Source organism: Vipera ursinii (assembly GCF_947247035.1).
Source record: "Vipera ursinii genome assembly, chromosome: 1".
Taxonomy (NCBI): Eukaryota; Metazoa; Chordata; class Lepidosauria; order Squamata; family Viperidae; genus Vipera; species Vipera ursinii.
In genome coordinates, this window is record NC_139512.1 from 196,261,150 (window position 1) to 196,287,391 (window position 26,242).

Consider the following 26,242-nt stretch of genomic DNA (forward strand, 5'->3'; position numbering starts at 1 on the left):
TGCTAAGCCAAACTGATAACATATGGATCGCTCATCTCTTAAACAAAGGGTGTCCATACAGCAAACTAACAAAAAGAAAATATTGCTGCTTTTAATATGCAAGATATTTTGCAGCTGGTAGATGAAACAACTGAAAATCTTCCATTTCCTAAGCCAAATCCCATTTGATCATCAAGAAGGCTAGAAGTTTTAGTTACAAGTTCAAAGCACTAAGACTCCAGTGGAGGAATAAAAAACATGCACGAATATAACACGTTTTGAAATGCTCTTCTAAAAAATAAATATGTCTTGACTAGTCACAGACAAGGGCACATGGAAGAAGAATACCAAACAAAGGCACTAATATTCAGTTAATTGTTTATTTACAACATTACCAATGCCACCATATAACATGTCCTCAATAATCTAAAATAGGCAAAAAAAACCAACAACAGTTTACATACGAAATAGAACATAGCCCATCAACAATTACAAACTAGAAGTGTGCATACCTTTGCTTATAAATAAGAGCAGTTTCGAATAAACAAAAATCATCAGGGATTTTATAAGATCAAAAACAAAGGCTCTAGGGGCCATAACAAGTCATGGCACTTGCACATCATAAATACTCAAATTTGTGCTTTTAAATAATAGCAAATGATTGACTCTATTCAATGGAAAAAGCAACAGAGGGAACTATTTAGAGTTAGAAGTAAACACGCCATGACCATCCAGAAACATGGAAAACCAGAAAACCTCTACAGCATTTTGCATAAGTTTACAACTCCTTTTACAATTTTGGAGAACTGCAAATCATCACACAGAAAACATATTTCCTTATACAGCATTTGGTTAACTCCCATACAATCTCTTTTGAAACTGTCAACACAAGCTGGAGCATCTCCGCAGAGCTTGATAAACAGCACTTCCCCCAAATGCTGCAATGTGTTTCTGGCCTCCTTGGGCTATACAAAATTGCTCTCTTCAAGGTGACTAAACCTGAATATTGACTAAGCTGAAACTTATCAGTCCTAAGAGTCAGATTCAAGTCTTGTAGATTAATAGTATGTTCTACTGAAGAATGGCATGATTGGTAATGCAGCTCCACATAGCAGTAGAATGCATAAAAATATATCTAGTATATAAACCAGGGTTCATTTCTTGCCTACTTACATTCAAAACTTGATTTCTCTCCTGTTAATACTGCACCTGGCATTTTGATCACTGGTGGCCTAGTTAACATTCCAGTTTATCCAATTTAGAAAAGCAATAGAAGACATTTTAAACACCGTATGAGTTATGAAAAATAGGTAGAAAGAATTCCCATTTCACTGGCTATTTGAGAAATGAATGATTACAACTGATTCTATAAGTGACAGATACACTATAAGGAATAATTTGTGCTGATAATGACTTATGCAGTGCTGGATTTGACAGGCCATTGAAAATAATGTTATGTGTTAAGTACTATTATTTTAAACAAATGGGATATGGCTACATTTGTTTGACACATGACCAAACTGATAAAAGGCAAACACTGAAAAATTGTTATGTAACTACAAATGCAAACTTCATTAAAGAACAACAGGCATACTGTTGGATTCTCCTTTATTCACAGAGGGGGAAATAAACAAATTAAAATTCCTTTGCCAATATTAAGATCAGCTTGTGCTTCATCCGTGAAGCACATGCTTTGTGCAATGTGTATCCAAGGACTGAATACGTGTCTCAAATGTCAGGTACAGATGGCTAGAGAGGCGGGAATGTAAGAGCCAGAACAAGCCTAAACGACACACCGCACTTGCTTTCCAACATTTTCTTTCAAGAAATAACATATCCATATCTCTGCCACTGTTTAAAAGCTGCAATCCTAAAACACACTTACTTCGAAACAGCTTCAGTTTGAGAATAATGTACAGTTCGGGCTTATGATCACAACTCCCATTGTAAAGAAACATGTTTTCTGATTTAAAATACAATCTTCAGTTTATTTTGGCTATCATACAGAAAGACTTTTTAGAAAAATCTCATGAGACAACAATTATAAATGCTACATTTGATGATCTGTAATCCCAGACAACTGCAGTTCAAGATACATAGTTAATCAAACAATGGCTTAAAGTGGAGTGCCCAGGCACAAAGTAAGCTTATAAAGTTGGCTACACATGAATTTAGTCATTTTACAGAAAGAATTCAGAAGACACTGGGATTGAGTACAGACACACAGAAAGTTAAGCCTTTTTCTCATTGTATACATCAATGTTAATAAGATTTCTGGGCAACCACAAAATTCTGCAAGTGGTTCAGAAGGCAGAAATCACAATAAGGAATTAAGCCTTATGAAGACTTGGTAAAGTTCCTGGGCATGCTTAACCTTCAAAACAGAAGCCCAATGGGAGATATGATAGTAGTCAACAAATGTCTAAAAGGAAGGCTGTCACATATAAGGGTGGTGGTGAAATTAAGACCAGAACAAGGAAAGTTGGGCTAAAGCTAACAAGAAGAGATCCAGGGTGAACATTGGGAAGAGTTTCTTAATGGTAAGAGGTGTTAAGCAGTGGGCCAGTCTGCCTAGAACAATGGCAGGATAACTTTCAATGTACGTTTTCAAATCTGGGCTTTGAGGAATGGTGTGGTGGATTCTTCCACCAAGATGGAGACTGCATTTAATAAGATCCCTTCTAACTCATGTTATTCTCTATTCTAATCTAAATTCTTGACCAGTTCTGTGGGAAGATAGTGGATAAACAGCAGACTGAGTTGTACAAACCAGTAATCAAGAATGTTCATATGACACATCACCTATTATTATCTACAATTCAAGCTACAATAAAAAGACATAGAAATATACATCTGTTAGCAAGCTTTGATCAAAGACACTGGGGCACCAGACACAGCAATGTTACATTCAGGTACCTAAGCATGTATTTTCCCTAATATTGGAGTTTACAGGTGAAACTCGGAAAATTAGAATATCGTGCAAAAGTTCATTTATTTCAGTAATGCAACTTAAAAGGGGAAACTAATATATGAGATCAAGCACAGTAATCCCACGGTCATTGAACCAGGTTTTGGTGCTTTTGGCAGTGTGGGCAGGTGCCAGGTCCTGCTCGTCTGCGGAAGGAAGCATGAAGTGCTCCAAAATCTCCTGGTAGACGGCTGCGTTGACCCTGGACTTAATGAAGCACAGTGGACCAACACCAGCAGATGACATGGCTCCCCAAATCAACACAGACTGTGGAAACTTCACACTGGACTTCAAGCATCTTGCAGTGTGTGCCTCTCCATTCTTCCTCCAGACTCTGGGTCCTTGGTTTCCAAATGAGATGCAAAAGTTGCTCTCATCAGAAAAGAGGACTTTGGACCACTGAGCAACAGACTAGGTCTGTTTTTCATTAGCCCAGGTAAGGCGCTTCTGAAGTTGTTGTTCAGGAGCGGGTTGACAAGAGGAATACGACTTTGAAGCCCATGTCCAGGATCCGTCTGTGATCCGGCTCTTGATGCACTGACTCCAGCCTCAGTCCACTCCTTGTGAAAGTCCCCAACACTTTTGAATGGCCTTTTCCTGATAATCCTCTCCGGGCTGCGGTCATCCCTGCTGCTTGTGCACCTTTTTCTTCCACACTTTTCCCTTCCACATAACTTTCTATTAATGTGCTTTGATACAGCACTTTGGGAACATCTAACCTCTTTTGCAATTACCTTTTGAGGCTTTCCCTCCTTATGGAGTGTGTCAATGATGGTTTTCTGCAGAACTGTCAGGTCAGCAGTCTTCCCCATGATTGTGATTCCTACTGAACCAGACTGAGAGACCATTTCAAGGCTCAGGAACCCTTTGCAGGTGTTATGGCTTAATTAGCTGATTAGAGTGGGACACTTTCAGCCTAGAATATTGTACCTTTTCACAATATTCTAATTTTCTGAGATTGTGGATTTGGGGTTTTCATGAGCTGTAAGCCATAATCATCACAATTATGACAAATCACAGCTTGAACTATCTTGCTTTGCATGTAATGAGTCTATCTCATATATTAGTTTCCCCTTTTAAGTTGCATTACTGAAATAAATAAACTTTTGCATGATATTCTAATTTTTTGAGTTTCACCTGTATTGCTGAAACTTTGGATTAATGCTAAATAATTAGTCTCTTACTCAGTGCTTTTTTTGTAAGAAAAAAGGTGCCGGAACTCACATCTTGTTAAACCTTTATTTACCTTTCACTGTACACACATCCACACACGTCAGTTGTGAAATGAAACATAACGGTCATCGCCCGCAGTAAGCACTCAGCACGCGACCACATGACCAATCAATCACAAGCCGAGCAGCCAGACGAAGTACACATGCACCGGACTTGACACACAAGCAGCCCGCATGCACCATTTTAATGATTTTCCCTCCAACCTGCTAAGCTCGACAGGGAGATTCTAGTCCATGTGGACCAAACATTAAATTTTCAAAAGTTACGGTACTTTTAAAACTTGGAAAATCTGTCAAAATAGGTGCCAAAACTCCATTCCGGTGATTTCTACGACAAAAAATGCACTGCTCTTACTGCTTCTAAGTCAAGCTCTGATACTGAACCTTACTGATAAATCATAATAGGCAATGGGGAACATAGAACTTGTCTGGTAAGAGTACCCAATGCTTTAAGAGTAATAAAAAGAGGTAAACTGCTCTCTGTTGGTCTGGCTACCAACTCAAGAGTATATAAAGCAGGTTTTCCCTTGCCACTCAAGGTATGCAAACTGCCAGCCTTCTGGATTGAAGGGCAGAATAAAAAAAGCAAGCCACAATATCACTCATGTTGGCAGTAGTGTGCCATGGAAACAAGCTACATTGCCATGGAGACTACCTGCTCCACTGGCACATGGTTGGCATTGAAGGAGAGGACAGAAAGTATGAGTTTAGGAGCTTATCATGTTTCTTAATAGGTGCAGGGCTGGACTATGCCATGATATTTACATGCACTAGTAATGTGGAGAAGAGCAGGATATAAGGCGGTCAAGCAATGTTTACATTCATCCACCTAGAAGTACAATAAATTCAGGATTGTTTCTTGAATTTAAGTGGTTAAGAATTTTTATTCCTCAATTGTCAGCATGTTGTAAATACTCAAATTTCAGCACACTACAGGTAGTCCTCAACTTACAACAGTTCATTTAGTGACCGTTCAAAGTTACGACAACCTGAAAAAAGTGACTTATGACCATTTTCACAGTTATGACTGCTGCAGCATCCCCATGGTCACGTGATCAAAATTCAGGCACTTGGCAATCGACTCATAGTTATGACGGTCGCAGGGTCCCAGAGTCATGAGATCACTCTTTGCAACCTTCTGACAAGCAAAGTCAGTGGGGGAAGCCAGATTCATCTAACATCTTACTAGCTTAACAACTGCAGTGATTCAACTGTGACAAGAAAGGTTGTAAAATGGGGGCAAAACTCACTTAACAAATGTCATGCTTAGCAACAGAAATTTTGGGCTCAATTGTGGTCGTAAGTCAAGGACTACCTGTACTTGTCTCCCTGCAGACAGCTGCCGTAGTTCCATTAAAAAGACTTGTAAATAAACTACTGGGGCACCATGCCACTGGCATACACAGGATTTTCAGCACACACAGAACTACCACTGTGCAAGACTTTTGTTCTCCACTAGGACTGTCCCCACTAAACTCAATCAGAAATAATAACATGCTGCCTTTAAACAATGAATCTTTGACTGTTCCTAACCTACAGGACAGCACTTGTCCAGAGAGATACTCAACTGTCTACTCCAATGCTAGTGAAGAGAGGCCACCCTCATACTGAAACAGTAGCTTGCATAGAAATCCTGTACTTCATCACTTGATGGAGGTGAAAAAGGGAAATGGATAAGCGTCTGGATGTTTATGGCCTACTTTAGCAGTAGTGTACACCAGGTAACATCGCTATAAAACTTGCTATCCATCAATAACTTTGGGGTAGTTAGAAATGTTCAGTTACCAAACTACTTCAAATCTGATTAAAAATCTGGTTTGACAATGCTATGAAATGGTGGACGGGAGCCACATTCAAACAAACCGTGAGTCTACGTACAAAACTAGCATGTACATCTCTGAGGATTCAACTGTGGAAGTGAAATTTGTTATACAACTCCCAATGGCTATTCTTGTAGGATCAGCCCAGAGCCTCGGTCTGAAGAAAGTCTGAAAAACCAAATATCCTTAAATGCCCAAAAAGCAGCTTTGTAGATGTTTACATTTGCGAATCCTGAAACTAAGCAGCAATCTCACCTATTTCCTAATAGTACTAAGCGTCGAGATATTGTGTATCCAGCTATAAAAATCCCATACTTCATTTCAATAATCAAATGCCTTACTGAAGTCCAAGTAAATTATATCTACAGCATTCCTCTGGTCTACTAGTTTTGTCACTTGGTCAAAGAATGCAATAAGGTTTGTCTGGCATGATCTGTTTTTGACAAACAGGAACCCTGCAAAGTGAGTCAGGAGGTCAGGACAATAGCTTCGGACATTCTGGTATGGGTTGAGGTTAGCCAGGTGATAAATATGACAAGAGTAACACCATAAACAGCATGTGGCAATACTATAATGTCATCCATCTTTCATACAGAAAAGTTATACATTCACAAAAACATACTCACTGCTGGTATGCGAGATTACAAAAACCTCCATTTTGGAAGTGGTGGGGGGAGGGAGTTTTCTCTCAGCAAATCCCTTGACAAAGGTTTCATATTCTTAAAGTGATCAATACATTCAGGCTGTGTTCTTTGTTGTGAGGAAGAATTTGTGGTTACAATATCATGTTATTGTCCTGTCCTATTTTTTTCTTCAGACAGATTGCCAAATGCAGATGTGGCAAGTATAATGATAAAAAGTGTTGCTTAATGCTAATGAACTTTCAGGATGTCAGATTAAAAAAAATGTTTTGTTGATGTTTTCAGATAACCTCAATCCAGTAGCCAGAAAAACGCACTTTTTGCTGCTGTTAACAATCTGTATTACTGCAGTGAATCTACATATTTGCTGACCTCAGTTCCATGGCTGTCATGTTGGCAGGCCAAGCTGCCATTGTGTACTAGGAAAAGTTTTTAAAAGTTTTGGAGTTATTCTTTCAGTCTGTTCTTCTGAGGATGTGTTTTAGATAGCATTCTTGACAGGCTACTGTTCCATTGCATTTGTGGCCCTACCACATAAAATAGTTGAGCAAAGACTTATTTCAATTTTTCTGTGGCAGCATACTGAAATTTCTGAATATAACCCACCTGAAATGTTCTAATAAAACAATCCAAGCAGGACCATTTTGTTTCAAGCAGTTTAGTTTTTTTAAAACAAACAAACAAACAAACAAACAAATACATACATACATACATACATACTCATTAAAGGTAAGGTAAAGGTAAAGGTTCCCCCACACATACCTTTCCAATATTCAAAATAGTTCATTCTAAGAAATACACTTTGGGATCTCCCTTACTTGGCATAAACCTCCTACTGAAAGTTATAGGAAAGTGGGAAGGCCACAGAAGAGTGATAGGGGGCTGCAAGGACCATTTGCAAATCTCTCTGACATAGAATATCTGGAATAAAATTATATCTCCAAAAAAGACATCATCAAAACAAAAAAATGTTTAATACTTCCCATTACTATTCAGTAGTATTTTAAATCAATTAAGCTGACTTTGTAATAAGGCCGCTTGGGGGTGTGTGTGAAAGCCCTAATAAGCAGGCATATACATAGAATGAAGGCTACTGCTAAGCTTGTAAGCCGCCCTGAGTCTTCGGAGAAGGGCGGGATATAAATGGAATTAAAATAAAATAAATAAATAATATTCCCTAGTGATAATATCCATGCAGATACTTAGGCTGCACATTTTTAATTTGTTTTTGAAAAACCTGACACAAAAAGCTTACATGGATCTTTGTGTGTTGTATTTCTCCCTTGAAAAACACCACCATCCCCTTCCCCCCATATAAACAGCATTATAGAACATGGAGCAACAAGGTTTTTCTTCTTAAACCAATATGGCATTAATTAGAAAAATCCACATTCTCTTCTGGTACTCTTCCAGGCACAAAAAATCAACCAAACAAACCCCCTTCAATACTACACAACATTCAAATGTATAAAGGATATATTACCATCTATTTTTACGGGTCTGAATTGCTGGAAGCAGAGCTGTAATTTGCATTTTGCAATTGAAAACAGATAATTATAGATACAAACTGAAGGGAACATTAAAACCTATCCTCCTTTAAACATCTAGGTTAGCACCTTTCCTATTCTCAGCACAGCTTTCAATTCAAGCTCTACTTAAATAAGCAAGAAGTTCTTTATGTATCTTATACATGTAATAAAGATGTTAAGGCTCACCATCTTAGCACATGCTCTATAACCCTTTTGTTTTTTCTCTGATGGATGGACAAATGATCTAATATTCTCCTGCAGAATTCTAATAAAATCAGGCTTCATATTCCCTGCAATGATGGCAATTTGTCCAGGTTCTCAAGAAGAAAGGAATCCTAAAGCCACCATCTTACCACCTCCATGTCTAACAATTGGCAGGAGATTATTATTTTGACATGCAATATTTAGCTTTTGACAAAAATAAAACACCCAAGAACATAGGCTGAGATCTGGAGGACTACCCAGGGTCTTTTTGGCAAGCCTGAATATGACATTTCTAGTGAAAGGGAAGCAGCTATTTTTCAAAAGGTTTGCAAAACCAGGTTTTGAAGCCTACTATGGATAGTTTGAGTTTTGCACCTTCTAATACTGTAATTTTAAGTTTTTTATTACTATATGCATAATAATAAAATGTGAAATATGTGAAATAATTAAAGACTTTCAGAATTAGATTGAAATAGCCTAGTTTTAGGCTATTTCCACATTACATTTCATGTCCCACTGACAAGGGATTAGACATGAGATAATCAGAAAAAAAAAATCTGGGGCACTACTATTCCACAGTCTACCCTATTTGAGGGTTAATGCATTCACCACCTTTATGAGTATTGCTTCAACTTGCAAATCTCTCTCTCACACGCACCTTTATATGTTACAGCTTGAATTCTTAGCAGCCCTAGATCAGCTCTAGGGCATGAACGTTTTATTCATTGCCTATATAAACAGTCAGATTCTTTTCAAGTGTTAAAATACAGACCATGAATCTTACCCATCTTCTTCCCTAAAAGCTCTTAAAATTACACTGTTAAAACTTATTTGTGGAAAACATAAGCTGGCAGGGGGCTTATCTTTATAGCCCCTCCTCATTTCTGATGATTATTGCCTGAATGCTTTAAAAAAAAACAACAAGCAGAAGAACGGTAGAGGAAGAATCTCAATTTAAATAACTGGAGAACACAAGCTGACCTCTTATGACCTGGACAGTTCCCTCAAACTTTTAAACCATACCAAGATATTGGGAGCAAAAGTAATCCACCACAAGAACATAAATTAAAATGGCCAATCATTAATTTCAGATCTGCCCAATGGATACTCTTAGAGGCTGCAATTCAGGCCAAATCACATTGCTACCCTCATTTATCAACTATTTCATGAGGTAAAATAAGCACAAGTCCCTTCCTGTTATTATATTCTCTGCAGTATTTCAGCCTTTTAGTGAGCAAAAAAAAATATATCAAAATCACCCTGAATATCTCCCTCAAGAGCCCATCATTCTAACCACTCTCATACCGGCTCTTAATTTCTTTTCCAGTAGAACTACTGTAAAGGATTCATTTAAGGATTTTCTCCTATTCGGTCCTCACCATAATTTTCCATAATCCTCACCATAATTTCATATAATTGTAAGGAGCACCTCCCTAAAATGCAATAATGGCTTTGTGTGTTTGTAATGTTAACCATCCCTGGAGGGATGCTATCCTTCCTTTTCTCTGAAAATGATTTCCCTTCTTTGCAAAAAGGCCACCCTTCACAACCAACTGGAGTGTAAATACCGAAGTGACATAAGCCACATATTATTTCTAGGGTGGTGCAGTGATCCAGATTCAAAGGGGAAAAGCTGATTCAGAGCATGTAGGGGCATTTAAGTAGCTGCTGACTGCTTCTTAAAGAAGTAGCATCTTTTCCTGGCCTCAATCATATAGTTTCTGGCAGACTCGGGAAATAAGATATTTAAACTGGTTCTGACAGGTACTTCTCTCTCTCTCTCTCTCTCTCTCTCTCTCACACACACACACACACACACACACACACACACACACACACACACACACTTTTCCTCTTTGAACTCTTGTCACTACACAGTGCTATTTACCTTTATCTTTAGTTTGAGATAGAAACTAAATTGTATGTTGCAAAAAATACTAGTTACTAAAATCTTTCAAGCATATGTCAAATATGCTATGGCCTTGATGGCAAAACTGGGCTACGCTGCAGTTTGTTTAATTTTATTTTGTTAAATTTATTTGCTGCCCATCTCACCGTGGGGCTACTCTAGGTGGCTTAAAATAATAAAAAGGAAGGATTGAAAAGAAATGCAAACAAAACAGAAGTAAAACAATAGAATGAGCAAATCTTCTAAATATATAAATAAATAACGAAAAAGGAGGTGGAGGTGGCATCTGGCATCAACCCAGCAGCCTCCTCTGGCATGGAGTTCCCCCCCCCAGGATCCTCAGGCCAAGCGGCAGGCTCGTGTGGAAAGATAGGAGGGTGGGGGCAGATCTTACCCTGGAGGGTAGGATGTTCCAAAGGGCAGGTGCTGTGGCAGAGAAAGCTCTTCCTCTGGATCCTGATAGTCGGAGTTCTTTGACCTATGGGATCCGCAGTAGGATCTCTCTGCCAGCACAAGTAGGATAGCTTGTCCTAGCAGGATGAGGCAGTTCATCAGGTATTCTATGTCATTAACAGCTTTAAAAGTCCTAACCAACACCTCAAACTGCACCGAGAAGTACACCAGTAGCCAGTGAAGTTCATGGAGCAGAGGTGGAATATGGTTCCCCAAAGACTGCTTTTGCTGCCCCACTTTGCACCAACTGAAACTTCCAAGTGGATTTCAAGGGTAGCCCCATGTAGAAAGCATTGCAGTAGTCCAGACAAGAAATGACCAGGGCTTGAGTAACTGAGCGTAGGGAGTCATGATCCAGGAAAGGTCACAGGTGGTTATATTTTTACTGTGTCCACTGCAAAAGCCTCTTTCCATGTATTTAATATTTTTTTATTTTTTTTATTTTTATTACATTTATATCCCGCCCTTCTCCGAAGACTCAGGGTGGCTTACAAGCTTAGCAGCAGCCTTCATTCTATGTATATGCCTGCTTGTTAGGGCTTTCACACACCCCCCCCAAGCGGCATTATTACAAAGTCAGCTTAATTGCCCCCAACAATCTGGGTCCTCATTTTACCTACCTCGGAAGGATGGAAGGCTGAGTCAACCTTGAGCCTGGTGGGATGCGAACCTGCACTAATTGCAGGCAGCTGGTGTTACTTAAGGAGGCATCAGCCCACTGCTCCACCAAGGCTCTATAAATATTTGCATGCTCTTTTGTTGCATTTGGTTGTTTCAGGGGTTTAGGACAAATTCAGTTGCCTGGCCTTTACTAAACAAGTAGCAATACAAGTAATCTGTGATTTCGGTCCAGTTGCTTAGCGATCATTCAAAGTTATGACAAACCCAACAAAGGCTACTTATAACCTGGTTCTGAAATTATGGCAGTCACCTACCTCCCACAGTTGCATGGCTGCATTTTGGATGCTGAGCAACCAGCCTGCATTTATGGCTATTTGCAGCATCCCATGGTCACATAATGGTGATTTGTGACTATTGCTGGAAACAGGCAGCTGCTTCCAGTTTCTGGCAAAAAAAGAACAACACCCATAGTGAACACCACCACGTTCACTTTATGACCACCACCACAAAAGTGTCATGTGATGACTTGCTTTACAATTGTCACGACTCACAACCATAATTGCCAGGTTCAATTTTGGTCATAAATTGAGAACTACATGTATTCTCTTTCTACTAATTTCAAATTGGTCAGTATTCGTTCCATGGTAATATTCAATTCATCACCTAGTTTCTATTTAAAAATTTGCTATGTTCACAGATAATCAAGTTTGTGAGGTAAATGAATATTCACTCAATCCATCATACTACTCTTTCTGACACCATATACAGAAAACATGTACAAGCACAAGTAAGCCATATTCTTAGATCTGTCCTAGCTTAAAATAATGCAGATTAATTAAAACAGGTTCTTGTTTCTATGCATCAACAGTTTTATTTCTCTGGCATGTAAGTTTTATCTTAAAGGAGGATAAATAATTCTATTTTCTAAAGATTAAGTAGCCGTGTCTCTTTTAAAACACTTATAAAAGGAGATTATCTAGAATAGGGGTGTCAAACTGCCGGCCTGCGGGCTGGACGTATCATCCGGAAGCCGCACCCACCCCATTGCCGGCAATGGCAAAACCATCCCGATACGTTGCACGACATCACGTGATGTTGCGAGTTTGACATGTCTGGTTTAGAACAAGCATGATACCATGTACCTTTATATATACTTACCTATAAATTCACTCTTCTCTTCTTTTTTTTACAGCACTAGCCACAGGCTATGCTCACATAAATTATTGGCTAGTTTTGATTATCATCTTAAACCAAACAATAACTATGCTTAAGAAACCATGACTTAGTGCAATATGTGAAGCAGTTCAGTGCAACGCATTCTACTCCATGCAGCCTTAATTCTTCATTATGGCTGATTTTGCTTATCGCAGTAAGCTTCTTGACTTCATCTTGTCATGGGAATCCACTCATTGTCCTTCATGAGTCATTACATGTGGCTTAGCATGCTATGCAAATCCAGTCTATTGTGCTTATTACATAAGATATGAATAAGCACAAGCAAAGTTTAATAAATGGCATGAACTATGGACAGTAAATTTGCACATGTGAAGAGCGGTTCAGACGCCTCAAATCCCACAAATGAACTATGCTTCCACTACTTAGAAATAGCACAGCTGCATCAACTCTGCAAGCTGCCAAGACAGGTAACCTCTAATTCCAATTAAATTTATATAAGTTTGACTCTTGGTCACCATGTATCTTCTTGGCAATCATACCAAAAGTGGTTTCCCACTGCTTTATTGGCTTCCCAATCTAGACTGTAGGCTCTGGACTTTCCTGGTGTTTTTCAGTGCAAATACTAATCAGTAACAACTTTGATTAGTTTTTCTGAAATCACCAATGTTGGCCATGGGCAAAGTTAAAGAATTAAGCTCAGTTCCTGGTGACAATCTTGCTAGACAGCCTGAAATCATGCCTGTCTTGGAATACTGCATCAGGATTTACCGGTACTTTGTAAGGCTGCTTGGGACTGTTTCTCAGCCCATCATATCTTAAATCTCATCACTGTCAAAAATACACGGTTCCAGCTAGACAAAAACAAAAACTTAGCTGTTCCAAGTCAGGCATATGTAAGCCTACAGGCATTCTTATAACTGCTTGCTTGCTTAGTGACCATTTGAAAGTTATGATAGATCTCCCTCAGGATACGTGCAATGCAGTTCTGAAGTTTTTACATCTGGGGGCCCTACCACAGTAACATGACATTTTGCGTCATGGCAACTGGCCTGCATTTGCAGCATTCTGTGGTCACATTTTACAACTTTTTTTGCACAAAGCCAGCATTTGCTTTCAGTTTTCAGCAAAACCAGCCATAGGAAACACTTTGTTCACCATTGTGTTCGTTTAATAACTGCAGTGGTCACTTAATAAATGCTGCAAAAAAGACAGTAAAATCAGGTTGATTATGGGATGACCTGCTTTATGACCATCATGGCTTATGACCATAATGGGCAGGCTTCATTGTGATCGTAAGTCAAGGACTACCTGTACTATATTTACCAGGTACAATGAGCGTTAAGAACATGAACGTGGCAGTGAGGATGTTGACAATAATTTTAACAGCACTAATTGTAACATAAAAGTGAGTTCCATTTTATTTTGGCTCCTAAATGCAAACCTTTTAGAAGCTGTTTCATTCCTGGACTCCAGGAAACCCATTGCTGATATATTCAATTTTTTTGGCCTAAAACATAGCAAAGCTAATTCCCCATATTATTTGAGAAAGGGAGTGAGGTCCTATAAAATGACTATGTTACGGATTCAGGAACATTTTTTAAAAAGCATTTTCAACTATCTGAGATATTTTGGGGATCTTCTGGTGAACCATTATGATGAACTGATATTCCTCTAGAATAGGCTGTGGATGAAAATGGCAGCCAGCTGCTGAAATCTCTCTGGATTAAAAAAGAATCATGAGATTACCCACACGTATTCCATACAGGGTTTTTTTTCCCTGTAAGTGGCAGTAATTGCATTTTTGTGGTCTGCTTGTGATTAGCGGGGAGTCACAGGATTCCATCATGCTTAGAGCCACTAATGTTGCCCATATGGACTTTATCTTCAGCTGATCAATTTAGATTTAATTTTTCCCCTTTGGGCTGTTTTTCTTAAAAATAAACATTGACAAACTTCCGACTAGTTTTATTGAAATCACCACCTGAGACTTCTTTAATCTTTTTTTAAAAGTTGAAATATAAGTTTTACATTTTGAAATGTACAGCAAAAAAATGGTTTTTTCTTCTCTTTTTTCCTTTTTCTATAATTTCTTAACTTTTATTTTTAAGATATATTTCTATATTATGTATTTGTATCAATTTTATTTGTATGATACAATATTTAATAAAATTATTGGGAAAAATGAAATATTTTGGACACTGTGGCATTATGCAATAGGAAAAAAGGGGGAGGGGAGCAGAATAGATATGTAATATTTCTACTGAACATTGAAAATTAGACAATTACAGAATAGCAAGGCCTATTTGGTAGCTTCAATGCATCATAGGAAAACTATATGTATGGCAAGAAACTCATCATAGGAAAACTCTTTATATGTATGGCAAGCAACTCTTGAGCAAATATACCTTGCAATTATAATGAAACAGGAAGGGTAATTCTGGGATATTTCTTCATACTTTGGCTCTGCTCACACCCTTTCACTAACTCTGTCTTTGTGATGAACATCTTCCCATCAATGAAGGGGGCACTCAAGTTCTGCCCATGTTGGCAAATCTGAACTGCTCAAATATTACACCCACCCCCAACCCCCACCCTGAACTGGAGAGAGAGAGAAAAAAACTTAAAAGCTGTCATGAATCATAGTACTGAGTAGTATTAAAACATGCAACTAAACATACTTGAGTGACATTCTTTACTACAAACCTTGGTGGAAACAACCACTAGTCCAAAGAAATAACAGGAGTTCCACCAACTTATCCAAAGTTCAGAGGATCTGAAAGTTAGACATTACGAAATAAAAATAAACACAGAATAAATGCAATCAGTGCCCTCTTGGCACCCTGTAGTTTAAACAGTCAGCAATGAGTTGGATTTCTGTCCTGGAGATAAGGCCATTCAGCAATTGTCACACTTAGGCTTCCCAGGACTGCGTTTCCTGCCTTAAGAGCAGAGACTGATGTCAGGACAGCAGGACACAGCAAGGGTCCAGCTACACAGCCAAAACCCATGATGATAAATAGAGCTGGGTAGCAATCACTACTGCAAAGCCATTCATAACATTTCATAAGGAACTGCTGCTGCCTGTGAATGGGAGATAAAACTGATGCTGCAAAGCAATCGGAAATAACAAGCACAATGCTGGACTCTGGAACCAATGAGGAAAGTGGTGCATGAAATATCTTCTTGCCAAAGGGAAAAAAAAGTGGTGGAAGGCAGCTGCTGAAGCGCAGGTCCTCCAACTCATGTAACAGAAGCTTCATGCATCAAGGAATATCTTGGTTTTGAAGTATTTTTTAAGAAGCTGAGATAAAAGCTAACTGGCTAAGAGATACTGAAGTCCCCATTCATGTCTCACTTCAGCCAAGAATTCACTGAGGTGGCCTTAAGAAAGCGCCTTGCCTTTCATCCATGTAGGGCAGTAAGTGTAGCCTCTGCTGTTTAGGGACACAAAAGCGTAACAAAAGCTACATGGAGGAACATGCCAAACTCAGTTGTAGAGCCTTGGTCTTTTTTATATGATTTCAAGCATGTAGTGATTAATCCTATTTCTCTTATCAACCTTTCAGATAATACATTAACAGTAAACAAACCAAAAAAGAGTCTCCTTTTTAATACCCTGCAGCCTTCCAGATAACTGTCTGGAAGTGTCTTGTCACTGCAGATTCCTAAGCAGTTCCCATTTTCCCCATTATCATTTTAGGGATTCTAGATTTACTTGTCAATTCATTATTTATGGTTAGCAATGATACTGTGCTTCCTTTTCCTTCCACTTAAATATTTGTGGAACCGACATCATCTTACCATTCTTGCATCCTCTTGCAAATAGCCTAGTGCAGACATGTCAAACACAAGGCCTGGGGGCCGGATGCGGCCCGCGAAGTGGTTTCATGCGGCCCGTGAAGCCATTCTGGAAACAGTGAGGGAATGGCCCCCACTGCCTTGGCCCTGGCCCAGAGACCCTCCTCCTGCCAGAGACCCTCAGATCTGTCCCACTCCTGCCCAGGCCCCCCCTTGATGCGAACGATGTAGAGCTGGCCATGCCCACCCAGTAGGCCATACACACTTTAGCCACGCCCACCCAGTAGGCCACGCCCCCCTCCCCCCTGAGGGCAAACGCAATGCTGATGCGGCCCTCAATGAAATTGAGTTCGACACCCCTGGCCTAGTGAGAAGGAGGTATTTCTGCTGGTATACAGAACGAGAAACGAGAGCTAAGGAAGAATAGGAGCACTTGAGTGTTTTTGAAAGGGGAAATGGAATTCTGACCATTCAAATCCAGGTTTTATGAGTTTCTGCGAGGTTAGCATCATAAAAGAAAGCTAAAGCTAGAAATCAAACCACAAGCCTGATTCAGACACAACACTAACCAAGTTTGGCACTTCAAGAACAAACTTTTATATATTCTTGGTGTCTCTTTTGCTATAGTCAAAAAGGCTGAGAAGCATAGTTTGTTTTAGCACAAATCACTCTAGCTACTTTACTTTTAAAAGAGGCACACAATAAACATTTTCAAACGTTAGAAAAATATAATCATCCTATAGCAGCAACATAGCATTTACAAACTTGTAAAGAGCAACAAACAACTGTTTTGACTAAATTTCATGATTACATTGTTTCTCAGGTAGATTCTACACAGTTCAATGACTGACTACAATTCCCAAACAAGTGCCTATAAAAGCAGCATATCTTCAACCCAAACATCTGAGATTGGGAGTCCATTAAAGGATTCACAGTGAAAAGCTTTTTTTCCCAACTCTTTTCTGAAGCACAGCAGAATCCCATTATACTCTAAGCACGTCAAGTATGTTTGGTTAGGAGAGTTTCTGACATCTACCTTTTATGTCAATAGTTATTACTTATTTTCTCTGCTTTTAGACAAGTTCATCCCATACCCTGCTCCTGCTCAAGTGAGTCTAGTGGAAACAGACTCTCTTCAGGCTATACTGTAATTCTCTAAGTAGTTTTGTTGGGATGGCAATAGCAATATAGCACTTAGACTTATATACCCTTTCACAGTGCTTTACAGCCCTCTCTAAGTGGTTTACAGAGTCAGTGTATTGCCCCCAACAATCTGGGTCAGCATTTTACCGACCTCGGAAGGATGGAAGGCTGAATCAGTGATAATCGAACTGCTGACAGCTGGCAGTCAGCAGAATTAACCTGCAGTACTGCATTCTAACCACGGCTCATAAGAGGACAATAGTATTCTTCTGGCTGGCTTCATGGCACTATCAGTTCCAAATCAAAAGTGGGCCTTAGAACATTTTTTTTTTCATAATTCAGTTGTTTAGAGAAATTTCCTTCCTCTTTTCTTCCTTGTTTATCGGCAAGGCCAAAGCCAGAGACATGCCTAATTATGACTTAAGTGAAACAGGTTATGGTGAAAGGGAGTTTGGTTGTCCTAACTCAGGGGTAGGCAACCACGGCTCTTTTATGACTCATGGACTTCAACTCCCAGAATTCCTGAGCCAGCCAAGCTGGCTCAGGAATTCTGGAAGTTGAAGTCCATGAGTCATAAAAGAGCGGAGGTTGCCTACCCCTGTCCTAACTGCTTGCAATATACAATGTAAAACCATAGCTGAGGCTAGGAAAGTTGTTCTTTCAGAGAAACCTCACTAAAATGTATTGAAATTTTCCCAAATGCCCTTTAACAAAAACCTTCCCCCCAGCAATTTAGAAACATTGTTTCCATTTTCTCCAACAGAAAACAATTCAGACACTATTAGGTGCAGGTGTTATTCATTAAAAACAATAGAGGTGTGCAGAACATTAAACATTCCATCAGAGACCAGGTTTCTGAGCCTAGAAGAGCTTATATACACCGTAGACAGAACAAGGAAGCACTTTTTTTTTTACAGTGGACTTCAGCCAAAAATGTGCATACATACATACACAAAGGAAAGCCTAGATATCTTCTTGTTTTTTTCCCCAAGCAGTTCAAAGTAGCATACATATAGCAAGTTTTGAGACCAAATCTCTACCAATTCAGACACTTTCTACAAACTCTCCCATTTTTTTTAATGCTTCTTTCATATCACACAGGAAATTCCCTTGGGCAAGAATGTACTTGCCACATACAGAAACCTTACACTGGGCAGCTTTACAGTCTACAGAAAAAAGAGATCCCTGGTAAATTAGTTGAGTGTATGTTTGTATGGAAAAGAGAATGAGCAGGCAAGAGTTAGACATAAACACTGCTGAGACACATATACAATAACCCTACTGATGATGTTGAATTATACAATTGCTCCACTATCTAAATCAGGCAGGTCAAACTGCCCACAGGCCGGATGCATCACGCCGAAACCGCACCTACCCCATTGCCGGCAATGGGGGAAAAGTCACGATACGTTGCGCAATGTCATGTGACATTGCGAGTTTGACATGCCTGATCTAAAAGCACGCAACTCAATTTTCATTTATATCTTCAACTATAGATTGTAATAAGACTACAGCTTATTTTTTCTGTTAAAAATTTGTTATACATTTAACACTAAAGCACAAAACAAGGTTAGCTTGATCATCCAGGACTGATGTTGGTAGGACAATTTTGTTTTGAAGGACTATTCCAAGTCTGAGGTGTCACTCTGAAATAACATGTAGGATTGCAATCTGGCAGTCAATTTTATACTGGAAAGGCGATAGATGAAATGCAAACTACCAAATTGCATGCGAGATGACAATCACAATTTGAGGGTATGAAAGATATCCCACAGAAATATGTACCAGGAAACCTGCATACAACTGCAAGGAGTGCAGAAGGGTTAGACTTTTACACTCTGCAATCTGATAGCCATTTATCTGCAAACTATTGAGCTGTATTTTAATAGGACTTTCTACTAAGGCATGCATACATTTCTTTTGTTATACTGTATACTTTCCTCATTGTTGCCTTAGTGATATTAACAAGTTAGACTTCTATATTTTTCCAATTGTAATCTTTTAGGAATATCTGTCATATGTTACTGACTTCAAAATGTTTAAGTGTTTGACACATTTGAATGGTATTATGAAATATAATGCTGAAATATAAATATCAACAGTTTTATTTATCAAATGTATATAGCTGTCCATCTTACCAAAGGCAGCTCCGGATGGTGCACAACATATTGCGCAGCTGTACTGAGTTGTGCTGAGACAATCAACTGAAATTCCTCTCTAAGGTTTATATACTCAGTGCTGTAGAACAAAGATAAGCCAAACTTTTTCAGGCAGTGGAACCATTACTTAATGTATTGATATATTCTCAAAACCTGATTGAAAGGTACAACTCTTAGTGATAGAAAACCGGCTGATAAAAAGTTCTACCGAACAGTTTAAAATACCCTATTCTAGATGGTAATTTTATGGCCAGTAATGATATAATTAGTTTCTAAAATTTATTTATATTTTTTCCAGAAAAAGAAATAAAACTGACCAAAAATCTCATTTTTTCTAACCTACTATTTAAGTGGCATGTTGGTAATATTAAACTGTTAAAGTATTAATATTAAAATTCCTCTTTAACCTTAGCTGACATAATACACAAAGAGAAAATATCTTGCACTCTTAAATGTAAGGGGGTAAATGAAACTGCCCAAGTCCCTGTAACCTATATAAGCACCAGAGGTTTGCTACGGTCAGTGATAAGGGATCAATAATAATATCAACTAAACGATCAAAATACTTCAGCTAAGCTCGTATGTTTCTTCTTGCCAAGCTGTCCCAATCTCAACATGATGGGATATCCTGGAATAGAAACATTTGGTTTATGAAAGGCAATAAGAAGAGCCACAATGATGTAGCATATATTATAGCAGAGTCACCTTTTTTCAGTTGTAACTTTGAACAGTCATTAAATGAACTGTTGTAAATCGAGGACTACCTGTATTAAATTTAAACTGTCAAAATCCTCATGTCATTAGAGAGAAACTTGGGAAAATATTGCCAAAAATGGTTGCTTGGAAGCAAAAACATTAAGCAAAAGAAACGGGGATAGCTTAATTTTCAAATATAATCATCATGTTTATGATACCCAAACCACAACTGAAGATAGTTGTAGCTTACTTGCAACACAGTTCATTATGCTTTACCAATGATTCTGTGGCTATACATATCTGCTTATCCTAATTTTACATATTCTGGGAGTTGGATATGTATGTTTTTATTACAGCATGTTCTCCATTATAAACAAATGCTAAAAACTGTGGTTTTCAACAGACAAACCTCCTAACTTACTGCTGCCAGGACTAAAATAGTTCTTGCCATAGGTGGAAATGACTAGGCTATTGTTTATATCCTCATCTTGTATCTGTGCCAAACAGGTTTGTGTCAAAGTGCCTTTTAGAAAAGGGTCAGGGAGATTTGCAGTTATCCTGGGCCCATAAAATATGCAGCATATGTTGCCCAAACCTGTGTCTTTTGCCAAAATATAAAATATAAGCACCTGAAGGCATTATTCACAGATTTCTGTATTTTATTTGGCTCTTCATTTATGCCCCATTTGCTTATATGCCAAGTAAATGGAATCCTTCGCTCCGAATGAGCACCACTTTCAGTTAAGCCACCAGGGTAAGTAAAAGTATTTAACAACTACTAGACAACCCGTGGTGACCTGTTGGGTTCACGTTTCAGAGATATTTTTTTACCTTAACAGAGAAACAGAATGACCACTGGTAAAAAGAGTTGTGGGAATGGGAGCAACTTCCAAGTTCCTGCTGGCTTCCATATGGACCTTCCCTGTGGGAAGCTTGCAGAGGAACCACTGGGAATAAGGGTCATGTAACTGCAGCAGCAGGGACGCGGTGGCTCAGTGGGTTAGGACGCTAAAGCTTGTCGATCAGAAGGTCGGCAGTTTGGCGGGTCGAATCCCGAGTGCTACGTAACAGAGTGAGCGCCTGTTACTCGTCCCAGCTTCTGCCCACCTAGCAGTTCGAAAGCATGTAAAAATGCAAGTAGAAAAATAGGGACCACTACGGTGGGAAGGTAACAGCGTTCCGTGCGCCTTTGGCGTCTAGTCATGCTGGCCACATGACCACGGAGACGTCCTCAGACAAACGCTGGCTCTTCGGCTATGAAACGGAGATGAGCACCGGCCCCTAGAGTCGGAAACGACTAGCACGCATGTGAGGGGGAACCTTTACCTTTACCTTTAACTGCAGCAGCATCGTGATTGTGAAGTGGCCACAACTTTGCCAAACTTCAATCCCACAGGAGTTCTGGGTCCAGATTTCGGATTCATTCTGTGTAAATTAGCCTCTTGGAGGTTCCCTGGTTCAAATATTGTTGCCCTACGATTTATTTTCAAATCTACATTTATTTATTTTCAAATCTACAACACGCAAGCGCAACACTGAAATATTTAATACGAATTAAAATATATATCGTATTAGCTCATCCCTGCCCAAGAAATACAAGGACTTCACTTCTCAGCTTCATCTTCCACTCATGGGATGGAGCTTTTTTTCAACTCAGTAGTTCCTGTTGTTCCATATTTCTCACTTTGGTGGTAGGGAGAGGGGAGAGAAAGAGGGAAGTAACAAGGGGAAAATAGCGTGCTGCCAAGCCACTGCAGAGCCAGGATTTTTAAGTTGTCTTCTATGAGGCCTTTTCAGTTTCCCATTCTAAGAAAAACTAGGGCAGCCAGTCTAAAAATGGCTATTCTATGCCTATCCAGACATCATGTACCCAAGTCGCTATGTCCAGAAAGTCTCTGAGAAATGCTGCAAGTTGCAACCTAAACACACTTGCCAAGGAGCAGCTACAAGCATTGTGAACACTGAACAGTCTATTGACAACACGACCCAATATCATTCCAGGGCCAGAAACCATTCTGTCTCACTTCGGTTGGACACATACACTATAGTACTGATTTTATTTTTATTTATTTTATTTTAATTCCATTTATATCCCGCCCTTCTCCGAAGACTCAGGGCGGCTTACAAGCTTAGCATTCATTCTATGTATATGCCTGCTTATTAGGGCTTTCACACACACCCCAAGCGGCATTATTACAAAGTCAGCTTAATTGCCCCCAACAATCTGGGTCCTCATTTTACCTACCTCGGAAGGATGGAAGGCTGAGTCAACCTTGAGCCTGGTGGGATGCGAACCTGCACTAATTGCAGGCAGCTGGTCTTACTTAAGGAGGCATTAGCCCACTGCTCCACCAAGGCTACTTAATTTTCATGTTCATTTAATTTTGTGTTTTGTGTGTTGCCTTCAAATCAGTGTTTGTCTCCTGGCAGCTGCCATAACTACTGTAGTCCCTGCAGTTTGCTTGGCAAGGTTTTTTTTAGAAGTGGTTTGCCCTTGCCTCCTTTACATTTAACCACTCTTCACTGAATTAGCCCAGTTGCCCAGAATCATACAGCCATAAATGCACCAGACACAAGACACAAACTGATGATCTGCATTTTAGCTTAGCAAACTCGGTCTTGCTGTTTTCGGCCATGTTCTTTTTATTTTTATGCTTTTTCTAGGTTGGGCTCACAGCTGTGTGGCAGCTGCGGATTATATACAGATTGCAGGTGGTGCAAAAGGAATATTGAAACAGTCTAAACTATTCTGAAATAGTCCATCTTTGTCATGCTCGGCCATAAACCGGCAAATGCGTCGTTTATGTAAGAGTTGCTCTTTCCCTCTGGCTCTGCCCCCGCCCCCACCCCATTTCCACCAAACTGAATTAGCAACAGCTACATCCTCTCCACGGATGTTCATTTTAAACCTTCATCATCAACCCTTACATTAAGAAAAAGAAGAAAAGGGGGGGGGGAAATGCGTGAGTCACTTCCCATTTCCAGAATGCAAGAGATGCTTTCTTTTAGGCGAGAGAAGCTACTGTTCAGAGAAAATCCATTTCCTAATCTTTCAGAAGCGTTTCCTTATTCTCCCCCCCCCCAAATCCCACGTCTCGCCAACAATTCAAGAAAGGTAAAAGGACAGGCCGGCAGCGAGCGAGCGAGCGAGTGAATGAACGAAGGCTGAAGGTTACCGGATTTATGAATGTCAGGATCATGTGACGACAACGGGAACCTGTCTTATTCACAAAAAAAAAAGGGGCAGAAATGAATCCAGCCATACGCAGCCGTAGGGAGCAAAAAGAGCTTCGCCGGAGTCAAGACAGCGAGAGGCAAGTTACAAGCCCTTGCGGGCAAGCCGGGTCACCTTTTACCACCAGCAGCCCGGGGAGCCGCACCCCGCCACCCAGGCAATTTGAAAGAAAGCCGTGCCTCAAAGGAGAGGCGCGGTAAGCAGGCAGATTGCAGTGTAGCCTGGAAGCACGTCGAGAGGGATCTGGTTGGAAGTTTAACAAACTTTTACGGGCGAAGGCGACCGCCAATGGTTTCTCCCGCTGTCTCCTCGGCCGCCCACCTCCATTTCTTCAGTTTACCCTCTCACACAAGAGACGGTCCCGACCGGCTGCAAGGCTATCACAATGAGCTGAAAGCAGCGAGGCGGCCGTGCCTAAAATGCTATTCCACCCCCCCCTCCTTCTCCCACCCAGGCCAGCTTCAGAGTAGCCAAGGCCCAGGCAGGCAGGCAGGCAGGCAGGCAAACACCGTGGCGATCCGCTGCCCCCCCCCCAAAGCCAACGCGCGGGTGTGTGTTTTCTGTGTGTGTGTGTTTTGTGTGTGTGTGTGTGTGTGTATCTGACAGCCCGAAGTCGCCTTGCAACAGCGATCAAACCTTTCCTTTCCCCCCCCCCGCTCCTCCCCCCCCCGAGTGGCTCTCTCTCTCCCACGGTCCGAGCAGACTCCTGGCCTCGAACGGTGTTGTTTTTTTTTTTTTTATGAATGGAAATGTGGTATGCAAATGAGAGCGAGTCAAGAAGAAAAAAAAAAAGAAAGAAAGAAATGGCGGATGTGAATGCTGCAAAAAAAAAACAAAAACAGCAAAAGCCAGGCAGGGGAGAAGTGAAAAGGGGGTGGGGGTGGCCGAGAAAGCTGGCGGGGGGGGGGGAAGAATAGAGACTGGCATCAATAGCGACCCTCAAGCTTTACCAGAGCGAGCAGCACGAAGAGGAACGCAGAGAAGAAAGGAGGGAAAAAAGCCCGTCTTAGACGGATTACCGCCCCCCCCCAAACTCCCCCCCCCCGCGAGTCCATCCATACTTCTCTACTCCTTCTCGCCCCCTTGGCCAGAAAGGAGCTGGGTAACAACATTTCCCTCTCCCGACGCGGGCGGGCTGCAGAACTGGGGCGCTGCACGCCCTGCGCCAACCTTTCCAGCCACGGCCGAGAGAAGGTGGGCGCTGGGAAGCCCGAGAGCTCCCGGGCAAAGCGACCCAGACGCGGGATAACCGCAAAGCTGGCGCTTCTTTGGCGATCGAGCCGGGGACCGGGACAACCCGGCTACGAGAGGGGAAAAAAAAGAAAAAGAAAAAAAAAAAAAAGCTCGCCACGACCACACCGAGCCCCTCCCCTCGCCAGATGTTTACAAGCATGCTCCCCCTTCCCCTCCCTTCTGCTCGTCGGGACACTTACTCGTCTGGATAGGTTTCCTCGGTCATTTTTCTCCTTCGCATGGACTTAGCCCCCGCCGCGGGCAGCCGGGCTGCACCTCTTCATTGTTTTTATTTTATTTTTAATTTATTTTTTGGGGGCCCCCCCTCAGTTTCACATCGAGGAGAGAGGAGAGAGAGAGGCCGACCGAGCTCGAAGGATGCGGGGAGAGACCGCCTCGGTTCGCTGGAAAGCGGGCGGGCGGGCGGAGGGGGGGGGAAAGGGGGCAGGGATGGGGAGGGAAAAGGAAGGAAGCCAGGCAGTTTGCTAAAGGCCTCGTCGGCTGCCGAGCGCCGGGCTGAGCGCGCGCGCGCGAGAGAGAGAGAGAGACGAGAGCCGCGGCGGCAGGGCCGCTCAGCGCGCGGGAAGGCAGCGGGGCGCCGCGTCGGCCGAGGCGCCCGGATGGTGCTGCAGCCGGCGGCCGCCGCGTCCGAGCCCCATCGCCGCCTCCTTTACTCCATGTTGGATTCTTAGCGCCACCGCCAACGGGAGGAGGAGGAGGAGGAGGAAGCTGGGCGGAAGCGATGACGTTATCCGAGCAGCCCAGCTGCTTTCGGGGAGGGAGAAAGGCAGGCGGGCAAGGCGCCAGCTAGCTTCCCTCCCTTCAAGAAGATGGTCGGGAGCCAGGAGTCCAGGCGCGGGAGGAAAGCGGGAGACCCGTCGCGGTCTCCGCCAGCTCTTGCCCCGAGGGCCTCAACAAACCGCCGCTGGGGTCTCTCGCGCCAGGGACGCGTCCGGCGGCAGTCGTTCGGCCCCTTTTCCAGCCCTTCCTCCGGGCGGTCTTGGCGGGAGCGAAGGGTGAAGGAGGCTGGCGTTGGGCTGCAGGGGTCCGCCGGACCCGCGCGACGGGCGGCCCGGAGTCCGAGAAAGCGCTTTTGAGCGCGTGCGGGGAGGGGTGTGTTTGCGTGTTTGGAATGGCAGAAGACGCGTTCCACGTGGCTCCCCGAGCAGAAGTCGAGCAAACGTTAGTTAGGCGCTCGGTCACACCTTCCTCCCCTCAATAAGAAAACATGGCTTACTCGCACGCTCTCTAACCAACGTTGCTAGAGATACAGAAGCAGAAATGACTCGACTCAAGTTTAAAATCGGACTCCGGAGACCCGAGCAATCTTTTAAGTGCAAGGATACCGTTTCTTTCACGTTTGCTAAAACTTCCAACTGGCTTCCTTTTCCTTTCCGTGAGCCCACTGATATGGGATGCTGTCTTTCGGGGGCAATAATAAACCTT

At 41.5% G+C, this 26,242-nt stretch overlaps 1 protein-coding gene across 2 annotated transcripts in view; it reads right to left on the reverse strand.

The window, feature by feature from the left end:
* SPRED2 (sprouty related EVH1 domain containing 2) overlaps positions 1–25,607 on the reverse strand; it is an 89,771-nt gene extending 64,164 nt beyond the window's left edge. For both annotated transcript variants that reach the window (XM_083367825.1, XM_083367826.1), the window contains exon 1: positions 24,997–25,607. In XM_083367825.1, the coding sequence (XP_083223951.1) occupies positions 24,997–25,037 (41 nt within the window). In that variant the 5' untranslated portion in view covers positions 25,038–25,607. The remainder of the gene's footprint in view (positions 1–24,996) is intronic.
* Positions 25,608–26,242: the final 635 nt, after the last annotated feature.